A 22,140-nucleotide genomic window follows, 5' to 3' on the forward strand; every position below is an offset into this window, starting at 1 on the left:
AGCTTAGCATGCATGAGATTCTATATACGGAGCTACTGCCTGGTCATGAGGGCGATTCGGCGGGAAGTAAACATTGATAATTGAGTGATTAGTGGACAAAGTTGGTAATATTAATGTGGCAAGTTGAAGTAGCTAGCAACCTAACTTGCCCTTTCCCCCTCAATGCCCAATAAGCCTCTCTAGCTATGCTTCGATCTACACGTCCTAAGTCCAAACGTGAACGGGCGCGGGAGAGAAACCATAACTCAGACTTTACTGTCATTAGCAACAGCTCTATATCAACACCAGAACCGCTGTCAGCATCTTCTAACATTGAAGTCTTGCATCGTCATGAAACTGTCAACGCTTCCTCTGATCATCGCGCTTCTGCAACATTCAAAAATAGATATTTTGGAATATTCCAGTCACTTACTGATGAGGCAACTTGGCGCCGTTTGGGTACTCGGTCCCGATTAACTGAACCCCTCATTGACGTTGATATTCTTGATTACCATGACTTTGATCTGGCTGACTTGGGATTTGAGCCATTGGACCCACTTTGGAGTGACAATATTGACGAGGACTCCCCTGATGATGGCGTAGCACGCAAAAAACCCAGAATCTCACAAACGGCATGTTTTGATTGGCAGAATTAATTTAGTAATCAAATATTGACCGTTGATTTTTTTAGGATAATCCATTGAAGAACTGGGTTGAACAAGACAGAGATCGTGACCTACAAGAAATCCTTCGCCTTGATGGACGAGGCGACTATTCAAATCACTCGAGCTGTTATCAATGCAAAATTAATGATGCCTTGTATCAGTGTCTTGACTGTGATCGGATTGAGATGTTTTGTAATGCTTGCATTGTGGGAAATCATTTAGCCAATCCTCTTCATCGTATCAAGGTATGTGGTTTCTAATATTTACATGAAATTACTGATTTTTTTACTACTGTAGAAGTGGAATCAGCAATATTTTGAACCGACAACACTGAAGTCTTTAGGACTTCGAGTCCAATTGGGTCACATGATAGGTCAAAAATGTGTCAATCCACGTGCTTCTCCAGGGAATGGTTTCACGGTTGTTGACTCGAATGGCATTCATGATATTTCTCTTGACTTCTGTGACTGCGAGACAGCTCAATCTCATGCCATCCAGATTCTCCGAAAACGATGGTTTCCATCTACCGGCACATATCCGAAAACCGCAGCGACAATGCGAGTTTTGAAGCAATTCCATTTACTTGCTTTTGAATCTAAACTTTCGTCATACGAGTTCTACAATAGCCTTGTACGAAACACTGATAATACAGGACTAGGAACTGATAAGGTAAGAATTATATCTAATCTTCTAGTGATATGAAATATCTAATTGTACACATGAATGATTAGGATTGCTACGATGAATTTACCCGAATGTATCGGAAATGGACCAACTTGACAATGGCCAAACGTGCTGGTCGAGGCCATGACAGCCGTGGCGTCAATGCAACGCAGCCTGGCGAATGTGCCCTTCTTTGTCCTGCTTGCCCTCAGCCTGGAAAAAATCTTCCTTTGGGATGGGAAAATGAGCCGCCAGAAAAGAGGTAAGTACCATTGCCCGTTTAATGAGCCTATATTGACATTGAAGCAGTTGGATCTATGGACTATTCCTTGCTATTGACGCCAACTTCCGCCTTACTCGCCGTCATGTTTCATCAGAAGATCGGGATCCAGGCCTTGGGAATGGCTGGGCATTCTTTGTTCAGAATATACCATACCAGGAACACCTAAAAAGGTTTTGGGACTATAAGCAGCCGGTAAGCATTGAAACCGTACCTTCAATCTATCTTGCAGTAATTTATGGTATTCTAGAAAAGCACGTGTGTAAATCATGAAGCTTGCAACAATTCCGAAAAAGAGGTTCAAGGAAAATCAGTAACTGGAGGGGGTACCGTTGATTGTGCGCGTCATAATTTCAAGCGACCCTGTGGATTTGGTGATCTTCAAAAAGGTGAAAGGTAAGTTCAATCCTAATTTATTCAACGACTCGGACTACATTGATTAACCCATTTTAAGATATCTAAATATGGACTACATGTTTTTTTCGAGTATCATGCGAACAGCTGTCAAGCGCATTTTTGTTTCTTATGACATTGCATGCCAGTGGTACAAAAATATCTGGCAACGAATGGGGACCATGCTTCCGGCACCAATGCACATCTCGTCATCTGTTGACAATATTCAGTTTCTTGTTCCCAAATTCCATATTGCGGCACACATTCAGGAATGTATTCTCAAGTTTTCCTTCAATACAACCAAATATGTCGGCCGGACGGATGGAGAAGCCCCAGAACGTGGATGGTCGGCTACGAATGCCCTCGCAACAAGCACGCGAGAAATGGGACCGGGCTTTCGACGCGATACTCTGGATGACCACTTTAATGACTGGAATTGGAAAAAGATTACGGGCCTTGGTAAGTGATAGCGTCATCAGCAATTTTTTTTATCTAATCTATTGTAACAAATCAGGAGCGTCTCTTCTCAAAAAGATCAAGAAGGCTGTTCCTCAAGCAGCGGAACATATGTCCCAGCGTCGGCAGTTTGAAAGTGTGCTACCAACAGACGATATCAAAAAGTGGACGCAGGAAGTTGAGCTATGGGAATTGTCAAAGTCATCGCCAAATCCATATCAAGCCCTAGTAAAAAGTATGCGCAACACGAAGTTTGATAGCGATATTTGAAACTAATCTTATTCTCAATTTTTAGGTATGACCGAAGCAGAAGTTCGCCTTCTTTTGGCACAAAAGGCTGCCGCTACCCAGGACGAGGATGTTGTCCATTCAAATGTGCACCCGAGCATACTAATATCTCAAGGACTACAGTTGGAGGAACAGCAGTGCGTTGCCGATTATGTCCCTCCTATTGTTACTGTGTTTTCTAATGCCTGAAATATTAGACGAAAACTTGCTAGAGAAGTCAATGCACTCGGTCAGCACGCAACACCAAGTCAAATACGGGTCATTCAGGAATCCTCCAATAAGCTTCGGCGAAGAATAACAGCATGGACCGAGGTACAATCTCTCTACATGCCACATGCTGCGGTACTCAGGCAAAAAGATGCTTCGGCAATGCTTCTACCTGGCGGTTCTCCCTCAGTCAAGACAGAAAACCTCCCATTATACCTTCCATCTTCATTCGGAAGCAACATGCCATGCGATCCGTCCCTCCGAATCTTTGAATGGCAGCTTCGACAAGGACAAGCCTTTGATGCCCTCCACGAAATCCGACAAAATCTTCGAGTTGCCAGCCACTATATCAAACATAAGAAACGCTTTTCTCGTGGAGTCGCTCAGAATACTCGTTCAAATACAACCATCAAAACATTTCAGGAGAAGGCAGATCACGCCGGTGAGAAGTATCGTGTTGCAAGAGCTGCTATGGTGCATCTCAGTGCACATGTTGGCGATCTTGCACATCCTGGGTGGCAGAGCGAGTTGAAGCCGCTTAGAGAAGAAGACATGCGGAATATTTCTGAGGGTCAGAAAGGCGAGACGGATGGAAGAAGAACGATATCTTGGATATGGCTAACAGAGGGCGTGTCTGCTATTGAAGAAAAAGACAAACGTATGCACGAAGGTGAGAACCGTTTTTGTAGCTGAAGCAATACAATGATCTGATTATCACAACTCTGCACACTCTTAGCCCTTCGTATTGAGTGGTGTCACAACCGTGCTCGTGCGATGCGATGGAGTGAAGAAATTGTGCTTCTTCAAGAAGAAATGAGACGGACATTGGCCTTTTTTGAATGGCAGGCTAACTGGTGGACTAACTGTGGAGGCTCGCTAGAGCATGTTCAAGACAAAGTCACGAAAGAAGGGTTAGTTGCTTATCGCCAACGTCAGGCAGCTTTGCGGCTTACATTACGTGACCGATTTGCTGAGAACTGGAAAGATGTCAGTTCATGGGTGGCTTGGGGTGAGGCCAAAAGTCAGTTGGAAGAACTGGATGATCTTGACAACGAGATAGCAGTAGTAGATAGTATAGATAATACGAATCTGCATTGAATTCACACAGGGCATGAACGTACACAATATGAATGGCGGCATTATTCCTCGCTCCATCCCGCCTTTTCCCAAAACAAGCATTCCCGAAACTGGGCCAAGCAAATTCTATATAGCACTGAACAAACAACAGGACGGACTTGATATCTGAGTCTTAAAGAATGATTGCATGTAAGCGCAACTACAGGTGGGTGATATATCACGACTAGGTCTCTAACTAGAGTACCACATATATCACGAATTTCCTATGATGAGAGATAAATGATATATCAACGTATCAGCTAGTGGTGATTCGGCGGTTTCATAACACCAATTGGAAGAATGACACCATATATAGAATCTATCTATTTCGGGTTGCGGCCCGTCATAACCAACTTTTTTACATTTTCTTGGCAAGGTTTGGCCTCCCACACCTAAACCACATGTCGGCCTCTACTGCTTTCGCGGGGCTTTGGTCTTCTCTTCCTACTCCGTTAACTGAATGGGTGTAAGCTCATGAGTATAAATAAATCTGTGGTACATATGAGTTCTAATCAACCTATTCAGTTTAGATGTCATACAATCAATGGGTCACACCCAAATGACTCCAGTTCAGGCGTCTACTATCCCGTTATTCATGAAACATAAAGATGTCGTCGTGGAAGCTGTGACTGGATCTGGGAAGACGTTAGCATTTGTGATACCCATTATCGAACGCCTGATACGACGAGAGACGAAGCTCAGACAGGAAGAAATTGGCGCGTTGATCATTAGTCCAACAAGGTACGACGGTATGACAGACGATACCATATAGACTTGATTAACCTGTAATCAGGGAGCTCGCTACTCAGATACACTCTATATTCCAATTGTTTCTTTCCTCTCAACCAGAAGATACCCCTACATTACCCCCTCCTTTGTTACTCGTTTCGTCAGATCAGTCTTCCCCCGCTCAAGATGTTCAACGATTTATCTCCACTGGTGCTGATATTGTAATCGGGACACCTGGAAGAATTGAAGAATTTTTATTGGGCAAGGGTCGGAATACAGTAAATGTAAAGGGATTGGAAGTCCTGGTGTTAGATGAAGCAGACAGGTTCGTAATCTCATCTAACTTGTTTTTCGAATCGAAAATAATGATTAAGAACACAAGGCTGTTGGATCTAGGGTTCCAGGCCGTACTTAGCCGTATTATTACATATCTTCCCAAGCAGCGACGAACAGGGTTGTTCAGTGCAACAATGACTGATGCAGATGCTCTATCAGAGCTCGTCCGAGTAGGTTTGCGAAACCCGGCACGAATTACTGTCAAAGTGCAATCAAAGAAGTCGAAAGTGGGTATGGATGGAACAAGTAAAATAATAGAGGAAAGGAGAACACCAGCAAAGTATGTCTTTTCTCCCTTTAGGTCCATTTCGTTATTGATGTCGTCCCGTAGCCTAAAGAATTACTACGTTACCTGTCGCCCATCTGAAAAGATAATCCAGCTGACTCGGATTATTTCAAATGAAGTCGCTAAGAATTCATCACACTTTATCGTATATTTTGCGACATGTGCATGCGTGGATTACTTCTATAAAGTTTGTCTCACTTTGAGATCTGTGAGCATGGTGAATTTTAACAAACTTTTTCACGTAGATACTTCCATTTTTGACTGAATCGAGGGCAACATTTTACTCCTTACATGGCAATCTTACGCCTTCAGCGCGTACGCGTACATTGTCAGCCTTTGCTTCCGCTCCCGCAACGGTTGGGAATCCATCTATCCTCCTTGCCACAGACGTGGCAGCTCGTGGCCTTGATCTGCCTTCAGTGGACGTAGTTATTCAATTTGACCCACCGACAGACACCAAAACTTTTTCACACAGATGTGGACGTACCGCTCGTGCAGGTCGAGGAGGACGTGCATGGATACTGCTTTCAGGTAGGGAGGTGGACTTTGTGGGTACGTTGTCCACAATAAATGCCTTTGTTTGGCACCCTAACATTCAGGTGCTAGATTTCCTCAACATCCGCAAGATTCCACTAGAGAAGAGACCATATCTTACTGCTGAAGCTGAGACACAACCACCACCAATTCAAGACGATGATGAAAAGTCCGATGACCCTGAGGTCGAAGCCTTTGTCGATAAAACAAGACGCATTCTTCTAACTGACAGAGCTCTTCATGATCAAGTACGTGGGTATCACTGATGGATATTTCTTGTGACGCCGATCGTTCCATAGTCTATAAAGGCTTTTGTTTCATTTATTCGTGCCTACTCCAAACACGAAGCCTCTTATATATTTCGCGTCAAAGACCTTGATTTGATCGGAGTGGCAAAGTGTTTTGGCCTCTTACGCTTGCCTAAAATGCCTGAGCTGAAAGCTGTTGCGAAAGACTTGTGGAAGGATGCGGATGTATCAGTAAGTTCAATCGTAATTTTTTTCTTCTCTTCTAATATATTCCTTTAAAGTGGGACTGTTACGCTTATGCTAACCAAGCACAAGAGACGAAACGACAAAGAGAACTCGCAGATGCAGCCACGGCTAAAGAAACCGGAGAAAAAGAACATCGCCACTCTGACTATATACGTCAAAAAAAGAAGAATGCTGCATGGAGTATGAAAGCCAGCAAGGAAGAAGAGCGGGAGAAACGAAGAGACAAGCGAAAAGCGAAGAAAAAATGGGAACGAGCAAGAGAGGTTGCACCTGTGATGTCAATCGAAGGACACACAGCCGGAAAACGGCCGCATGAGGATATACAGGTTGGAGACGAAGCCGATGATTGGGCAGAGCTCGCCCGAGAAGAAAAAATGGCAAAGCGATTGCGTCAAGGGACGATTTCTCAAAAAGATTTCGACGCGGAATTTGCAGACCTATAGAAAAAATCAGGACACGATACTTCGTCTTCCGCCGTGTAAGCCAGAAAATTTTGTAGTCCACAAATGGAAAAAGTACAGCTAAGAAGAAAAAGATAGTTGGCAGTGGGCACAACCTGCCTGAGGTGAGGTGATCGTCACAACGCAACGCATTCAGCGTTATAGCACATCATAGACCGTAACCTTTGCGCGAAAACGCTTGTCGCCTGAATCATATCTAACTGTGACCCGAAGACAACTGTTTTGGTTATTTTTAAATTCTTCACGTCTTTTCGGCCAACATGGATCAAACAAATTAGAATCCTGTTAGGTTGAACCGTTGCTTACCAACTTTTTATACATAGTTGACTTCATGACATGAAGTCGGTTTTGGTGACCCCAATTCACCAAAACCGGGATGCCTTGAATTCATCTATTGATCTATCTCTAATCCAGATGACATGGTCCATCATCCTACCAAATACCGTCAACGCTGACAAAGAGGGTCGAATGGGCTACCTACAGGCGCACGACGTTGATTTACCCACAAGTTCCCAAAACCCCACTGGTCTTTGTCCCAGGCTGCGCCGCTCTAAGAGGCTTAGGGGTTCTCGGTTGCACCTTGAGAGACAAGCATGATGCAATCTTAAAACTGCGTCCTAATGGTGCTTCTGATGATCTTGTCTGTTTTGTATTCCGCCATGTGCTCTCTAACTAAAAATACGCTCTCGCATGATCATCTGGGTCATCAACTCTTCTCTGGTCTCCATCTTGTACAGCCCGTAGCTGTTCAAATCAATCAACAATGGATGGATCCAAAAATATCCTTCCAATGGCTAAAATTATGCGGTTCAGTGACTTCTTGCCCTGCTTCTTGTGGATAATTCTTATCGATAGGAGAATCTTTGAGTGGTTCAATCTGAAGTATTTTTGTCTGCCTTACATGGTGGTCATTTAACCCCAACTGAACCAACTGCGGGAACTATTGTCAGAGTATAAAAGGGTGAAGTGTTATTATCTGATCCTGCACTCTCCTGCAACTGTACCACTGACTTCACTCATTACATACACTGATTATTATGGGTTGGTTCGACAACGATTCTGATCAAGCTAATGCATATGACGAGGTATGTCTGAACCATCTGGATGCATATTCAGTTCTCAGTCGCACTTCCCAGGTTGAAAGGGCACCTCACAAAGCACAACTGTCCCATGAACTGATTGCCGCCGCTGCTTCCTATGAGGTGTGTATAGATAATTAAACAACCATTAATTACAGATTTAATACAATTTCCTTAGGCTGCCAAAGCATACGAGAAACATGTTGAGGAAAACGGCAAACCCGAATCGCACGCGAAGGCCAAAGAGCTCCTGTAAGTTCCCTTTGATATCACACAGCTCATCGTTTATCATTGCCCAACAGCGCTGCCTTCTCCGGAGCTTTCATTGATCGCGTAGTGGAAACCAAAGGAGTGAGCATATTCACTGCCATCCGTTGAATACAGTAGCATCATAACTCACTCATTTCTTGTTAGCTTGACTTCGTCGACAAAGAGAGAGCAAAACACCACGGTAAGTCTTTGTTAACCAGAACCATATTATTGCTTAGTAGTCACAAAAACCTTCCTACACATTAGCTAAAGAGCAGCTTCACGAAGCCTCGCAAGGCGACTACTACTGATTGAAATTACCGAGTTGGAACATAACTTCAAAGTGAATTTTAACAAAGAATTTGGCTGTTTTTATCGGTTTAGATATTATGTCAATCGTTGGATGTCTGTTTCTCTACCCAGAATACCATTATCAACCCAGTAAAATAATAAGTCACCGTTTGAAGCTGCCACAATCGTGGCCACAGTCAAGCTCATACTGGAACAAACAAGACAAGACACAAATAATTCTGTTGTGTTGTATTTATGTATTTTAATTTGCACGTCATCAGGTTTAAACCTACCTACAACGTATATCCTCTAATAGCCCACCAAAGAAGGCGGAAAGATTTACAGCTACTATTTATCCCTTCCGTGAATGCAGCTATATTCTTGTGAAACCTAAGGTGCCAGTGCCCGAACGCAGTTTTACCTGTAATTTGGTCGACTTTCTCTCCGTTTTTAACTTTGTGGTCGGAGGTAATACGCATTGGCCACAATGGAAGTGAAGGACTTTCGCCATAACAAACGTTCACTGGATCGTAATGATAACGACAGGATCAACAAGGGGTTGTCCTACATAACAGCGATCTCCGCTTTAGGCTTCGTGGTTGGGCTTCTGTTCTTCATCAAGTGGGCCTACGTTTCTCATCGTCGGAAGAGTCAACGCGATGCTTTGCAATCTATTTGGCGCGACGATTTCTCTGTTTCTTCTCTACCTCTTTGGAGTCGAAAACGCACCCTCAAATCAAAAAAGTATGTGAGGTCTGCACTTCTGGTAGGGCTATTTGGATCCCCTGCTTGGGAGACGAGGTATTCCGCAACTACCAATAAAGTGTCTAGGAGTAGGCCGCAAATTGGCTGGCCAGACTCATTCCCTGCTAAAGAATCCAGCCAATATAAAGCTCTCTCTGTTAAGTCCGTTCGAAATGCATTTGTGAACACTACAGACACAAATCGCGGCACTGGAGATGTTCATCATCTACGGGCAGATAATCACAAGCCAGATGCCTTCTCTGCGACCCCAGAGTTGCCTTTACCTTTGCCGGTCATGGAATTGCATTCTGGAATGAAACGCTCGAGGCACTCTGAGAACATGAACAGTCCACGGATTATGTGCTGGAAGAATGCAATCTTATCAAAGAAGCACACTAGTTATCCATCTGGTCTTTGGATTGAAAAATTATCAAGTGGTCCTATCGGCAATCCTCAAACTCCAAGCGCAGAAAGCTCCTTCACGGCATCGTTCAATGTGCTTGGTTGCTCTAAGGATACTGTGTCTGAAAACACAGACCCCCAAACTAGTGACATACCTCGGTGCTTAGTTTCAATTGAATCAGAGGTCGCCTTGCCAAATCCTCAACATACAAATTCCTCCGAACCAAAGTTGGACCATGAAGATACATGTTATCTCTCCAAAAATGCTATTCTCAACACTGGCAAGAAAGGCCTAAATGTTCATTTGTCGGGCGGCTTGATGGATCTAGAACGCCAGATACCTCTACCTTGTACAAGTTATCAAGGCGATTTACAACCCATGTCGTTTTGGGTGCCCAATTTATCACCGTTTACACTCACCAACGATACATCGAATGCGTTAAACGGCAGTGAATACCATAGCGATAAACGACAGTCTTCCAAGCAGGCGAGAAGTGTATTACCAGTCAAGGAGAGGTTGCCAAGTCGTAGCCCCAAAATAGGCCCTTCTCCTCTACGCAGGATGTTCCTTCCTGCAGACGATACTGAAGTTAATGAAACTGACAACACAAGCGCAATTCCTACCTCCATTTCAGACAATAATAGGCGCACTCAATTTCCATGGGCGCATACATCTCCAGAAGCATTGATCCCATTTTCTACCAATCCTATTAGTTTGAATGTTGATGGGGCAAAGCAGCCGAGGAATATGGGTAGTACTGGTCTAGGCATTTCATCTACTGTCTCCAAAATAAGTTACAACAAGCCACCAGTGCAACGCTTAGCCTTTGTAAAGGAACCTCGTACAGACTCGGACACAGATTTGCTTTACTTTCTGGAGGAGTTGGTTCAAGAAACCAGCGAATGGGAGCCCGACATGTTTCTTGACGACAACTTCAAGGTCATGATAGACAGCTCCAAATCCTTTGGTCTGTGCGCCCCGACAAGGGTTCAAAGGAGCAAATCTACCCCGTCAAGGAAACATCGCATGTCGTATGTTTGCTTGGAAGATATTCCGGAAGTTGATAGTATGGGCTGGTTTCGTTATACTTCGCGTGATTTTATTATTTATTAAGGCTACCATTATAGTCACCGAAAATTCTCATTCGCCAAATGCGGACGAAGACCATCGCTCGTATTGGTCTGATGAAGAGGCTGCTGACAGGTAAGAGAAGACATATTTACTTAAATTCTTCATTTTAAACGTTTTTAAGGGACGTAGGGATTGCCTGTTAATTGACTCACATTCTAGTTCCACTACCAAAGACGAGTCATTCAGTTTGGCTTTGGTTCAACCATCCCCCAACCGAATCCATTTCATTTTAAACCTTACTCGTATCGTTGCGACACCTTACTCAAGTTGTATGCAGCCGAAGTGACATATGTAGCCCGACGCCATAATGGATACCCTTGATTAGACGTTTGTCAGTAGTAACCCAAATTTGTATTATTACATCTTGTAAGTATTATACATTACTGTACAATGCAATTTTGCACATTGTAACAAACTATCCGATAATGTACAGAAACTTCCTATTTACAGTGAGGTGCCTTCATTTTGCTCTATCATACCATCTTCTTAAGTTAGTTTGGCCTGACTGTTCGACTAGTTTGGAAATAACGCCTCTATCCAAGGCGCAACGATATTTCATGAATTGCTTTGCTGTGTTGGCAGAGGGACCAGATATATAAATGAAGGTTTTTGCAGAGATTAGACCTTCGAAAGCCTATAACCCAGCAAATTAGAAAATAGAATCGAATGGAAAGATGGAACACCAACACTCATTGCGATATCACGGGTGCATGTCATCATTCCTATGCTGCCTCCGTTTATCTGTGCAGGTGCTGACTGAGATGCACGTACTTGATCACGGAAGATCTCAAACATCATCTCAAAGGTGAATGTGCTTTGTCCGTTTGTATTGAGATGAACGCTTGCAATAAGAAGACATATTGCAGGGTAAGATAGATCTGATTTCAGAATTAGTTCATGTCGGCAATAATGAAAATACGGGGACATACTATCCGCATGAAGGCTGGAAGGGCGAGAGCGCTGCGAATGGGCTGATTGGGAAATATGTTTGAGGGTGAGGTAAGGTTGTGCCAGGGTTAACAATGAAACAGATTGCATCTAATGCACGACGCACACAGAGTCAACATTTTTTACGCGAAGCTCGGCACATTAAACGTACCAGGATACGAGCGATGACCTTTAGCTCCCTGGTGACACTATATGTTTCTTTCAAGATACCCAGAACTTCGTTGTTCGCAAGAAAATTTTCCACATGGGCATCCCACAGTTGATTCCACTCAGTTTGCCCCAATGAAGTATTGTCCGGAGCAGAGGACTGAAGACTAACCCGTACGTACGAGAGGCAGACATCAAAACCGCTAGATGGCGCTGTACGTATCGTTCTGCCTGAGAAACGGCTCTTGACACGCTTTTCGAGCAGTTGGATAGTGTCCAGGCGGGAAGTAACTCCGATAACCGCAATGCCTCTACTTTCCGCGCTTGCACGACAATTTTGAACGGTATCCAGAAGGCAGTAGAGCAAGGATTGCCGGGGATGGGAGGCAAAAAGATCAAAAGCGTCCAAGATAACGACTACCGGCTGCTTCAAAGTCAAGAGAGCAGGAATAAGGGAGTGCAGGTGTGAAGCAGGGGGTAACGACGTAGTAGAAAATGCAGATTCCTCGTTTGGCTGGTCATGAGTGATGAGAAAGGGATTATCATCGTCTTGATTAGTGTCTGTAGCGGGGTTTGTTGGGTCGTTTACAATATCTGAAAACAAGGCCGATCCTGTTTGTTGTAGAAGTTGTATGGCAATTTCGCGTATTGCATGCCGGTCCGTACTTTGAACCCACCCAGAGAGGCGGATAATAATAGGTTTACTCGGAAGATTTTGAAGACAGTCTTCTAGGATCTGGTTCCACAAATAAGACACTAGTGGTAACACAATGTAGAAAATTGAATAACTCACAGCGGACTTTCCGCTTCCCCTGGGTCCAAGCAGAAGACAGCTATTACCTTCTGCCCTCATCACCGTCCCTTCAATTAGTTCGGCTAGTTGACTGGCCGCAACAACATTCACAGAAACTTCCAATTCAGGCGCGTCGACCTTGAAGATTGGACGTTGGAGCATCTTCATTATGCTGCGCTTCTGAGTGTAGAAGAAAGGATGTAGGTGTACTGGGAGAGCAGTCGAAGCCTCTGTGAGTGGTACTTTTTGTAAAGCAGCAGAGTTCGGAGGTATAGAGATATTTTGCGCAAGAGATGAGCGTCCATCGAGATATGTTGGTGTCGGGGTCAAAGACGATCGAGGTCTTGTCATAGACACATTGTCGTCGATACTTTCTACCTCAGAGAACAACGGAGATCCTTCAACTGTTTTGAAAAGCTCTTCTACCTTAGAGCCGTCGATTGTTGATACCGTTTCGGGAGGTTCAGAGTAATTGGCCCGACTAAGCTCTTTTGTATGGACAACCTCTACGGAGTCAGGCGCTTCCAGATATGTGTCCACAATTGTAGTAGAGCGGGTTCGCCTAGCACGTTTGTTTTTGGGTATATTTGGGACAGTATCAGTTTCGATAATTGTAGCGGCCGTTCGACGTCTTGTCATTCGTTTGGGAGGGGCTTTTGCTTCGGGTTCCTCGACCATTGTTTCTAATTCACCGGCCACAGTCGTAGTCCTCCGTCTAGACTTCTTCACCGTTGGCGTTTCAGTGGAATCTGCGATTTCTTTCAGAATGGTCGAGTTAGAGGTCGTCCGCTTAGCGGTCCTTTTCGAAGGCGCTTTAGCATCTGGCATGACGATGACGACTTCTGTCGTAGTGCTACTTCTTAATTGCCTGTGCACCGGCGGATCATCATCGGGGGAAGTGTGCGTTTCAATGCTATGTACAGTGTCTTTCCTTGTCCTGGGTCTTCCTGTGGAATTGTTAGAGGATGAGTTGGAAACGTAAAACTAGTAGTAGCACGTACTAGCAGCCTTCCCATAAACCTTGGCCACCCCTGCCTTGCGTAGTAGACTTTCATTGTCAATGATAGCTACAACATTATTTGGAATGTTACTGTTTGAAGCTGACGCGTCAGCTTCACCTGCGTCCTTCAAAGGTTTTCTGGTCGAAGATTTGCGATCCTGACGAGATGGTGTGACGTGGTTTTCCGTTGGAGGGTCTACTACAGAAGAGTTTCCACGCGTGCGAGGGCGTTTGGATTGGATTTGAACCTCTGCTTGGGGAGCCTGCTTGCGTTTGGGAGGCATGAGTGTGGGTGTTACTAAAATGAACAACCAATGAACAACTTCACTCCTGTAGGTCACAACGCGATCAGTAACAGCACATGATTTGTGACTGTTCTGTGAGCCCTTTGTCACTCTGATTTAGTCGCATAGCATTTCATTGATTCGAACTTTGCCCAACACTACCTGCATTACATAAATCTGGGTAAGGAATATACAGGATGGGATTTACTGGGTACGTATTAAACAAACCTTTTTACTAGTACTGTTCAAGCGGTGCTTGATGCACTCTGTCTCGAAACTTTACGCAGATTAGCCCGATGGCTCAATGCACCCCCCAACGGCCTTGACATCGTCCAGGCTAATCTTCGCGCCAACCACTCTGTATGGTCTTTGCACTAGTCTTCTGTTAGTGAGTTGACTGACAAGATTAGGCGGCATTCCACTCGCGATGGCACCTTTCCATCAAGTCATATCGCTCTGTGTTGACCCAAACCCCCGATTCCACCGTCCAAAGCGAACGAAACATGTTTGCGCTGACGATGGATGACAACGTTTTTATTCACCTTGAAGATCCTGCAGCACCTACCAGAGCAGACGTCCTCGCTGTGGCGCCACCTGGACAGGAAGCCATGTATTTGAAGAGTCCCTCCCATTATAGAAACACCTTTCTTGCCATGAGACCCCCTGGTGGACTGGAGCAATTGTTGGCACAAATAAAGGCTCGCTGGATCTCGGTTCGTCAAGCTGCAGGCCAGAGAAATAATATCACCGGGCAACAGTTAATCATAGAAGGACGAACTTATTCCATTGGGACGGACTGGATGGTGCGCGTCGGGAACGTCCAACTGGCTGGAGGTGCTATTAAAGGGATGTTGTTAGAGGTAAGATCATTCTTTGCACCAAACACTTGATTCATTCTATACTCACATTTCATAAGGCTGAATACCTCCCCCTTCCTCTCCTACGATCTGCTGCCACTGACAATACATCTGAACTTCTTTCCAATCTGTTAACTTCCATCTTACCAAATATCCCCGATGCCAAAACGGTCGCAGTGACATTCAATGACGCACATTGGCAGGATCAGCTTTGGGACCGTGAAAAGGAACTGAGCGAAATGAATGATCCGGTCGCAGTGGTGGACAACGATGATCCCTACGCATGGGACAACACCGATATTGCAGAATGGAAGCAGGGAGACTGGGCAGGCGTAGATAGAGAACAGCGATCTGCTTATTTGATCATAGGAGCGCTCCGTTCAGAAGGGCTTTTGTAGACCACTGTTGATCCACATTTAACTGAACCACTTCGTGTCTATATTGCACGACCAAGACATCAACAGCTACATGTCCCGGTGATCCAGATATCGGTATGCAAATGGTACACTATTGTCTAACCGACTTTGCAGAGATAAAAAAAAAAGAGCAAACTAACCGATTTGTCGAAGATGCAGCTTCGAAATGAAATAACCCTGAATACGACAAAGCTTGATATATAAACAAAATGTGTCTACCGTCCTTGAGAAAGTGAGGATGCAAACGACAATTGTACCAGACATAAATAGACAACAGGATAGACAAGTGGCGTGAGTGGTCATGTTGGATGAGAGTCCCCTCTGCCGTTCTGTGAGGAAGAGTTGAGGGGTGGGAAAGGAGTTTGACTTGAATTAGGTCGGGAGTCAGGGTGACCAGATTGGTTCTGAGAGGTTTGGTGGGGCTGAATAAGAGGTGGGGGGAAAGGGGGAAGGATGGGTTGACCGTATGCATTGTTATGCGAAGATGGGCCTGCACCAGAATTGAATGATTCTGAGCGCTGTGCATGAAGCTGTTGTCTAAGCATGCTATTTTCTGCGGCCATTTCTTGGTGCGACTGTTTCAACTGAGCGACAAAATCGATTGCTGGAGAAATAATCTTAGCACAGAGAGATGGACAAGAAAACAAGAGACACCTTTGCTCAGAATCTCCCACTTGCTGGCCTTCATTCCCCGATCCGCAGGCAATTGTGCCCGGAGCTCGTCAAACAACTCTTTCATTTCCTTTCTTCTTTTTCTCTCAGCAAGTTTGTGAGATACCCTCAATTCTGGAGACCGAGAGTACGGTGTCAGTCCAGTGTCCCTGTCCTTGCCTTTAACGGCAGTGTTTGGGGACGAAGTGCCAGAAGGTTCCTCCTGACCAGATGATAAACCAGAGTGACTGTTGGCATCTGTGTTCTGACGAGACGGAGGGCGAGACCGTGAATGACCGCTCCTTGAGGAAGGGTGGGTGAGATTGTCCGGAACGGACATTCTACGATCGGGTGCATAACTTGTAGGGGGCGGAACGCTTAATTCATGTACAGGATCAAAAGTCCTGTTGCTATAGTTTGATTCGTTTTGGAGGGAAGATGAATTGGGGCCCTCGTTAGCGGGCCAAGAGAATGAAGCGATGCTTGAAGAGACTCGACTGTGATGAGAGTCTGAGGAATTAAAAGAGTTTATGCCAGGAACACTGGGGAACAAGGAAGGAGCTGAGTCCCGTCGATCATTCAACATCCAATGGGCACCGCGAGAGTCGACCGAATTGCGACGATCGTTGAGACTCAGCTGGGCGATACGCTGAGTGTCTATTGTCGAGCCCCGCCGTTTTGGTGCTGGGGCATCGACATCGACGTCCATAACGCTGGGCATACCTGGGCCCACGAGATGGGTGTCGGGGTCTTCACCGACGGGAGCAAAAACACTGCGATCTGTTGACATTTTACGCTTTGTACCATGGAGCGTAGAGGAGAGATTAGGGAGGGTTATGGGGTTCTGGCCGACGGCGATGGAGTGCCTGCGCATGCTAAAGTCGAACGCGGGAGGGTTGTCGCGGATGCTGGGGCGCGCATATGGAAGCCTGTCGGAGTCATGCTGGACAAGGGAGTGGTCCTTGGAAGGAGAGTTTCCTGTGAGAGCGGATTAACGGAGAGAGGGAAGAAAAGCGGCGGGGACAAGTACCTGACTGGGAGCGTGGATGGCGAGGGACAAGATGGTCAGAAGAAGGGGAATGGAGGATCTTCCTGAGCTGGGAGCTTGGCTCTGGATGGGAGGAATGGGGAGTAGCATCGCCAAAGACGAAGGGGGAGGAGGGGCGGGTGTCGTGGGCGGGGGCGGGTGCGGGGAGGGAGTCGGTGTGGTGGCGGAAGGAGGGGGAGGGCTTGTTGGCGGCGTGGAGGTAGGGGTCTGTGATGGAGCCCCTGCGCTGGATCTGCTGGAGAGACTCGAGGGAGGCGAGGGCGGCGGCGGGGGAATGGTGTCTGCTGTTGGGCGGGCGGTCGCGGGCGGTGTTGGAGGCCATTGTTTGAGGGGAGCGGGGAGCGGGGAACGGCGAGCAACGAGCAACGAGCAAGCCAAAGACGATATCCACAAGTCCAAATCAGGATATATTGCTCACGTAAGCACTAAGTATCTCATCCACGCTACACTCACGCTCCATCCACGATACCAAGTCCTGTGCTAACTACTATCCGCCGTCCCGTCTCGCTTAGCGCCATTCTCCGTACATAGTCGCTCCGCCCGCTATTCCGTGTTTTGCGCATTCCCTGTCCCTGTCCCTGCAATCGTATCCGCTCTTCTTCCGCCTCGTCTAGGACCACCATCCACCGCACATACGGCAGATACTCCAGCGCCAGTCTTCGTGTCCAGGCCCGCACTGGTCTCACCTCCTCCAGCACACGCAGCACCTCCCCGTCTTCTCTCGCCTCTTCAGGCACATCATCGCCGTGCACTTTCTGTCCACTTTCTACCGCACAACATATTATGTCTTCGTGCTGTCCAAAGTCCTCCCTGTCTGCCCTCTGTCGATCATATAGTATGGTGTGTCCTGTCTCGTCGTCGTTGGTCGGCACATAGCTCGCTAGCTCTGCCCCCTGTGCTCATTGTCAGTTCATCATCATCCAGCATCCCCAATAGTGTCCAGACACACCGTAGCAATCCCAGACGAATCTCGGACGAGCTCTGCGTCTAAAAACGACAGAAACTCGCTCTTCTCGCCAAATGCCATCCTGCGCACCACACCCGGGCCGTCTTTGCTTCTATCTCTCTCCTCATTGGCCGTTGCTCTTGTAAATCTCCCGCACTTGATTTGCAGAGCATTGATTGTCCGCCGGAGATCACGACCAGCTGTTCGACAACTCGCTGAATATAGCCCTGTCCGATCTCCTTCAAGGGGATAAAGGTACATCCGCGAGATAAGATTGCGGTCCACTTGGTAGCCCTCCGACAAGCATACTGCTTGCAGATATGACGCTGCTACATCAGTCGGGCATGGCTCAAACTCAATGATCGTCTGCAGAGGCAGATCCTGTGTCGGCACCAACGTCGGGTCTGCATCATTGAAAAATAAGAGACACCGCTAGTCAAGATTTGATTTTGCATACCGTTGCATGTGCAAATCACAGGCCGTTTGCACTCTTTGATGATCCGTATAACAGTGGTCCAAAAATTAATATCTTCCTTGTAAAGTATATCAACTTCTTCCAATAAAATAAGCGATTGGCGAATAGGTTTTGAATCGTTGACTGGTTCTTCGACATCGAATGGATCTTTATCCGTCCTCCTTTTCCGAGGCGAGTACGATGCCACCAGCGACTCTTGCGGTGCCTCTGTATTCTTCTTTTGGGACAGAAAGCTCTTCAAAACATCGCCGTTCCTACGATTCTGAAGCACAAGATGGTTCTTCCCAACCTCACCAACAAGGTTGTCCACGTTTGCCCCATTTCGTCGTCCCACACCAGGATACACCTCAAAAACATCCCAGCCCAACTCCTCGCTACATGCGTAGACACTCGCCGTTTTGCCACTTCCTGACGGGCCTGAGAGCAATATTGTATTGTGCAGCTGCCCCAGATCCTGTTCTGTACATTCAACGAAAGAGGGTGGCAGGTCGTGAGTAGACGAAGACTGGGAGCTGCTCGCGGGAACCTCGGGTAGTAAGATTTCTCCAAACTCGTCCAGCTCTTCAAAATTGACTTGCTCTTCCTCAGATTCATCATCGTACACGATCCAATCGTCATCTTCTTCGTCCGAGTCCAGGCGTGACTTCTTCCTGCTTTTATCCACCGTTCGCACGACACGAACCCGCTTCGTACCCCTCCCAGCGTTTGCTTTGGATTTTCCTTTCATGGTATTAGAGCCCTCTCCAAACTTTGCGCTGTTGTCATGATCGCTTTCCAATTGTAGTTCGAGTGCGCGCAGCCAGTTACGAAGATAGATCGCACTGTTTTCATTGCCCAGAACCTCCTTTGCGCACGACGGACGCCACTTCTCAGACCAGGGACGACTCGACGTCGGTAAACAATCCGGTCCGTTTTCCACGAGTCGCGCAATAGCCGGGTGATTATGGATATGTTCAGGTGGAATGTCAAGAATGGAGGGTTCATTAGGAGTATCAGCCTTGGGATGTATCCAAATATCGCTCGCTTTGTCTACCACGATGTCAGGACGGCCGATTAAGAATTTATAATTCGTCATCCCTAGGGTCATCTGGCTAGGAATAGTCCGAGATCGGTTTGGAAACGATGCGACATAGGTTTGGGTCGCAGTCTGAGGTCCTTTGACATGCTGGGATTCGCTATTTGGAAAAGGTGGACCCTGGTTCGGTAGTGCATTTTTAGATGTTTTAGTGGGCAATGGCGTAGAAGAAGCGGTAGGCTTTGCTTTGGACATGAAAAAGGGGTGTACAGGCACATTAGGCTTGGGATTTGTTGACTCCTTGATGGGTGAGGATGGTATAACGATCGGCTGGTCTCTAGTGTAACCTTCCACTTTGGCTTTGGATTTGCTCGTCTGAGACGAGACGGCTTGAGATACTTGGATAGCTGCATCTTCCTCTAAAAGTACAATAGAAGGGCTCCGTCGGGTTGCATCCACAACTTGTACAACTGTACCCGATTCGTCTAATTCCACATCCGGAGTAGTTAGGTCTAGTATTTGAGTAGGTCTTGCTTCCAGCTCGACATCTGGGATGGTCACGTCTAGTAAGGGTACAATGGTATCGTCGAGTTCTAATGGTAGAATTGAGTTGTCTACCGATGGAGTGGCAGGGCCATCCACTTCAGTGGGAAGAAGGTCGGGAGGGGGTACAGACAATTGGTTATTGCCACCAGCTTTGTCATTTTTGTTGCTTTTCACAACAAAGGATTCGAGTAAACTCTTCTGCTTTAATGTAGTTTTATTCTGTAATATATCATATTTGTCAATCAGTATAGTTTGACCGATACTATGTATAGAAGCCAACCTTGGAACCAGACGCCTTTGCCACGCCTGCAAGCTTCTTCCTATCGGTCGACATTGCACTGGAAAGGCAAAAGACGAGTATGGAGGTGTCGTACAGATGTCGAGTGGCTCGAGTGTTTATATATTGCTCGATTTCATTATAATCAAGCAATGATATAAGTTTGTTTGAACATTGTCGTCAGGAAGAAGACGTTAGAATGCAAAATACGCAGAGTCACAATCGCGTCTCAATGTTCGGCAAGTCACGAGGTTGTCGCGTTTTGTGACAAGTCTTGGGTGCCTTTGACTGCCGCATCCATTATATGATGTACATCGCTCACACTTTTCTCTTATCATTTGCTATTCTCCAATAATACGCCCACCTAAACATGGATCCTTCTTTCCTGGAAGCTGCAAAATTTATTTCTAACGAATACAGAGGCACGTTAAAGCCTTACACAGCTCTGTGGTAGATGATTAAACTGATTTCAGGGTCACTCGCTTAGATCTAAATGGGACTGGCATTGAAATTTTGGATCATCCACCCTCTGCCATAGAGTTCAGTCGAGTAATTCACATATCTCGTCCAACAATTATCAAAGGTGAATCACAATCTACCGTCCGGAAAGATTACAACCTAATCGTGCTCTAGGTTTCCGATTTCCTGCTCTGGATCTCTGGACAGATGAATATCTAACAAAAAAGATGAAGGAAAATCCAATCTCCATTGCCACAACTCCGAACGGGTGTGTAAATATACTCTTTAAAGTGACTTGTTGACAAATTTGTTCAAAGACTGGCAGATTCAATTTGTCGCGCATCAGATGGCCGTTTGTATTTCGTCGAGCCCTTCATCGAAAAGATGACAATGCAGCAACTACTTTTCAAGCTTGGCTCCAGTGAGTGATATACTTCCCTTATGAGTTCGAATAGTAACAAACTCTCAGAAACAACATCACCAAAACCCGAAATCTATTACCTTCAGTCTCAGAACGGAAATCTCTTCTCGTCGAGCTCTTTTGATTCTGAATCCAACGAAGCGACTGACAACAACTCCGAATTTTTCCCATTGTTGTCAGATGTACCAAAAGAAGTGCCATGGTGCAGTGAAGCTCTAGGTTTGTCAATCTGCTACAAGAATGGAGCTACACTACATATCATACTACCTTGTAGGACAACATCCGGACGCTGTCAATCTATGGATTGGAAATGAACAAAGTATAACCAGCATTCATAGCGGTATGCTTGCTCTTTATATCACTGCTCGGTGACCTCACAAAGCTTTCAGATCCTTACGAAAATATATACACCGTTGTGCGCGGAGAAAAACATTTTGTCCTTCTTCCCCCAAGCGATTCATGGTGTCTCAAAGGTGCTTACAAGTTGAAATAGCTTGATATCACTTGACGTATATATTGGAACAGAGCGTTACTACCCGCATGCAACGTATACTCGAACATCCTCTTCCGAAGCTCTCGAAATACTTCCCTCGACGGAGGATATTCCTCAAGTTCGATGGTCTTCCATCCTGGATCCTGATTCACCGAATGCCTTCCCGAGTGAAATAACGCCAATCAGGGTGACTCTCAAAGCTGGAGAGTCCTTATACTTACCTGTTGGATGGTGGCACTATGTTCGCCAATCAGGTCTGACCATTGCTTTGAATTGGTGGTATGACGCTGAAATGAGGGGAATGTCTTGGACTTTGCTAAACTTTTTGAGAAATTCGACGACTATACATGATGGTAATTATAATGATAATACAGATTAGCTGTTTATTTACAATCTACTCGCTGATGTTTTGTGTGATGAAATATTTTGCACATTAGCAAGAACGTTGGCAGGGAGTGCTATTTTTGCCCTCATTGCGTCGGCCCGCGATCCCGGCATGTTACCAGTCTAGTCACGTCACACTAATTTCTTGGTTGCACTTGCACAACTAAGCGTGCTACTATCTCTAGAGCTTTTCTTA

General features: G+C 45.8%; 9 protein-coding genes across 9 annotated transcripts; 6 read left to right on the plus strand and 3 right to left on the minus strand.

The window, feature by feature from the left end:
- Positions 1–185: 185 nt before the first annotated feature.
- On the plus strand, positions 186–4,029 carry JR316_0004759 (uncharacterized protein; the record flags this gene model as incomplete). The annotated part of the gene is made up of 11 exons (XM_047890523.1): positions 186–578; positions 671–889; positions 942–1,313; positions 1,376–1,569; positions 1,617–1,782; positions 1,838–1,983; positions 2,075–2,439; positions 2,495–2,671; positions 2,732–2,861; positions 2,922–3,601; positions 3,668–4,029. The coding sequence occupies 11 exons, from the start codon at positions 186–188 to the stop codon at positions 4,027–4,029; spliced, it is 3,204 nt and encodes a 1,067-aa protein (XP_047750284.1).
- Positions 4,030–4,606: 577 nt separating this feature from the next.
- On the plus strand, positions 4,607–6,869 carry JR316_0004760 (ATP-dependent rRNA helicase SPB4; the record flags this gene model as incomplete). The annotated part of the gene is made up of 8 exons (XM_047890524.1): positions 4,607–4,788; positions 4,841–5,101; positions 5,159–5,392; positions 5,444–5,585; positions 5,644–5,950; positions 6,005–6,180; positions 6,232–6,411; positions 6,462–6,869. 8 exons carry the CDS (start codon positions 4,607–4,609, stop codon positions 6,867–6,869), a joined length of 1,890 nt encoding a protein of 629 aa, XP_047750285.1.
- Positions 6,870–7,924: 1,055 nt separating this feature from the next.
- On the plus strand, positions 7,925–8,526 carry JR316_0004761 (uncharacterized protein; the record flags this gene model as incomplete). Its single annotated transcript, XM_047890525.1, has 6 exons — positions 7,925–7,972; positions 8,024–8,089; positions 8,145–8,218; positions 8,269–8,317; positions 8,381–8,417; positions 8,483–8,526. 6 exons carry the CDS (start codon positions 7,925–7,927, stop codon positions 8,524–8,526), a joined length of 318 nt encoding a protein of 105 aa, XP_047750286.1.
- Positions 8,527–8,993: 467 nt separating this feature from the next.
- On the plus strand, positions 8,994–10,927 carry JR316_0004762 (uncharacterized protein; the record flags this gene model as incomplete). Its single annotated transcript, XM_047890526.1, has 3 exons — positions 8,994–10,719; positions 10,781–10,856; positions 10,906–10,927. The coding sequence occupies 3 exons, from the start codon at positions 8,994–8,996 to the stop codon at positions 10,925–10,927; spliced, it is 1,824 nt and encodes a 607-aa protein (XP_047750287.1).
- A 317-nt stretch (positions 10,928–11,244) lies between these two features.
- On the minus strand, positions 11,245–13,956 carry JR316_0004763 (Origin recognition complex subunit 4; the record flags this gene model as incomplete). Its single annotated transcript, XM_047890527.1, has 6 exons — positions 11,245–11,418; positions 11,472–11,662; positions 11,714–11,822; positions 11,884–12,615; positions 12,673–13,619; positions 13,674–13,956. The coding sequence occupies 6 exons, from the start codon at positions 13,954–13,956 to the stop codon at positions 11,245–11,247; spliced, it is 2,436 nt and encodes an 811-aa protein (XP_047750288.1).
- Positions 13,957–14,153: 197 nt separating this feature from the next.
- JR316_0004764 (uncharacterized protein) lies at positions 14,154–15,211 on the plus strand (the record flags this gene model as incomplete). The annotated part of the gene is made up of 4 exons (XM_047890528.1): positions 14,154–14,167; positions 14,196–14,316; positions 14,367–14,816; positions 14,873–15,211. 4 exons carry the CDS (start codon positions 14,154–14,156, stop codon positions 15,209–15,211), a joined length of 924 nt encoding a protein of 307 aa, XP_047750289.1.
- A 317-nt stretch (positions 15,212–15,528) lies between these two features.
- Positions 15,529–17,018, minus strand: JR316_0004765 (Protein esc1; the record flags this gene model as incomplete). Its single annotated transcript, XM_047890529.1, has 3 exons — positions 15,529–15,833; positions 15,884–16,841; positions 16,911–17,018. 3 exons carry the CDS (start codon positions 17,016–17,018, stop codon positions 15,529–15,531), a joined length of 1,371 nt encoding a protein of 456 aa, XP_047750290.1.
- Positions 17,019–17,377: 359 nt separating this feature from the next.
- Positions 17,378–20,244, minus strand: JR316_0004766 (Telomere length regulation protein elg1; the record flags this gene model as incomplete). The annotated part of the gene is made up of 4 exons (XM_047890530.1): positions 17,378–17,821; positions 17,878–18,278; positions 18,332–20,129; positions 20,191–20,244. The coding sequence occupies 4 exons, from the start codon at positions 20,242–20,244 to the stop codon at positions 17,378–17,380; spliced, it is 2,697 nt and encodes an 898-aa protein (XP_047750291.1).
- A 313-nt stretch (positions 20,245–20,557) lies between these two features.
- JR316_0004767 (Bifunctional peptidase and (3S)-lysyl hydroxylase Jmjd7) lies at positions 20,558–21,939 on the plus strand (the record flags this gene model as incomplete). The annotated part of the gene is made up of 8 exons (XM_047890531.1): positions 20,558–20,609; positions 20,675–20,770; positions 20,821–20,914; positions 20,964–21,067; positions 21,116–21,286; positions 21,342–21,407; positions 21,457–21,540; positions 21,593–21,939. 8 exons carry the CDS (start codon positions 20,558–20,560, stop codon positions 21,937–21,939), a joined length of 1,014 nt encoding a protein of 337 aa, XP_047750292.1.
- Between the last annotated feature and the right edge of the window lie 201 nt (positions 21,940–22,140).

This window comes from Psilocybe cubensis, chromosome 4 (genome assembly GCF_017499595.1).
Source record: "Psilocybe cubensis strain MGC-MH-2018 chromosome 4, whole genome shotgun sequence".
NCBI classification, from domain to species: domain Eukaryota; kingdom Fungi; phylum Basidiomycota; class Agaricomycetes; order Agaricales; family Agrocybaceae; genus Psilocybe; species Psilocybe cubensis.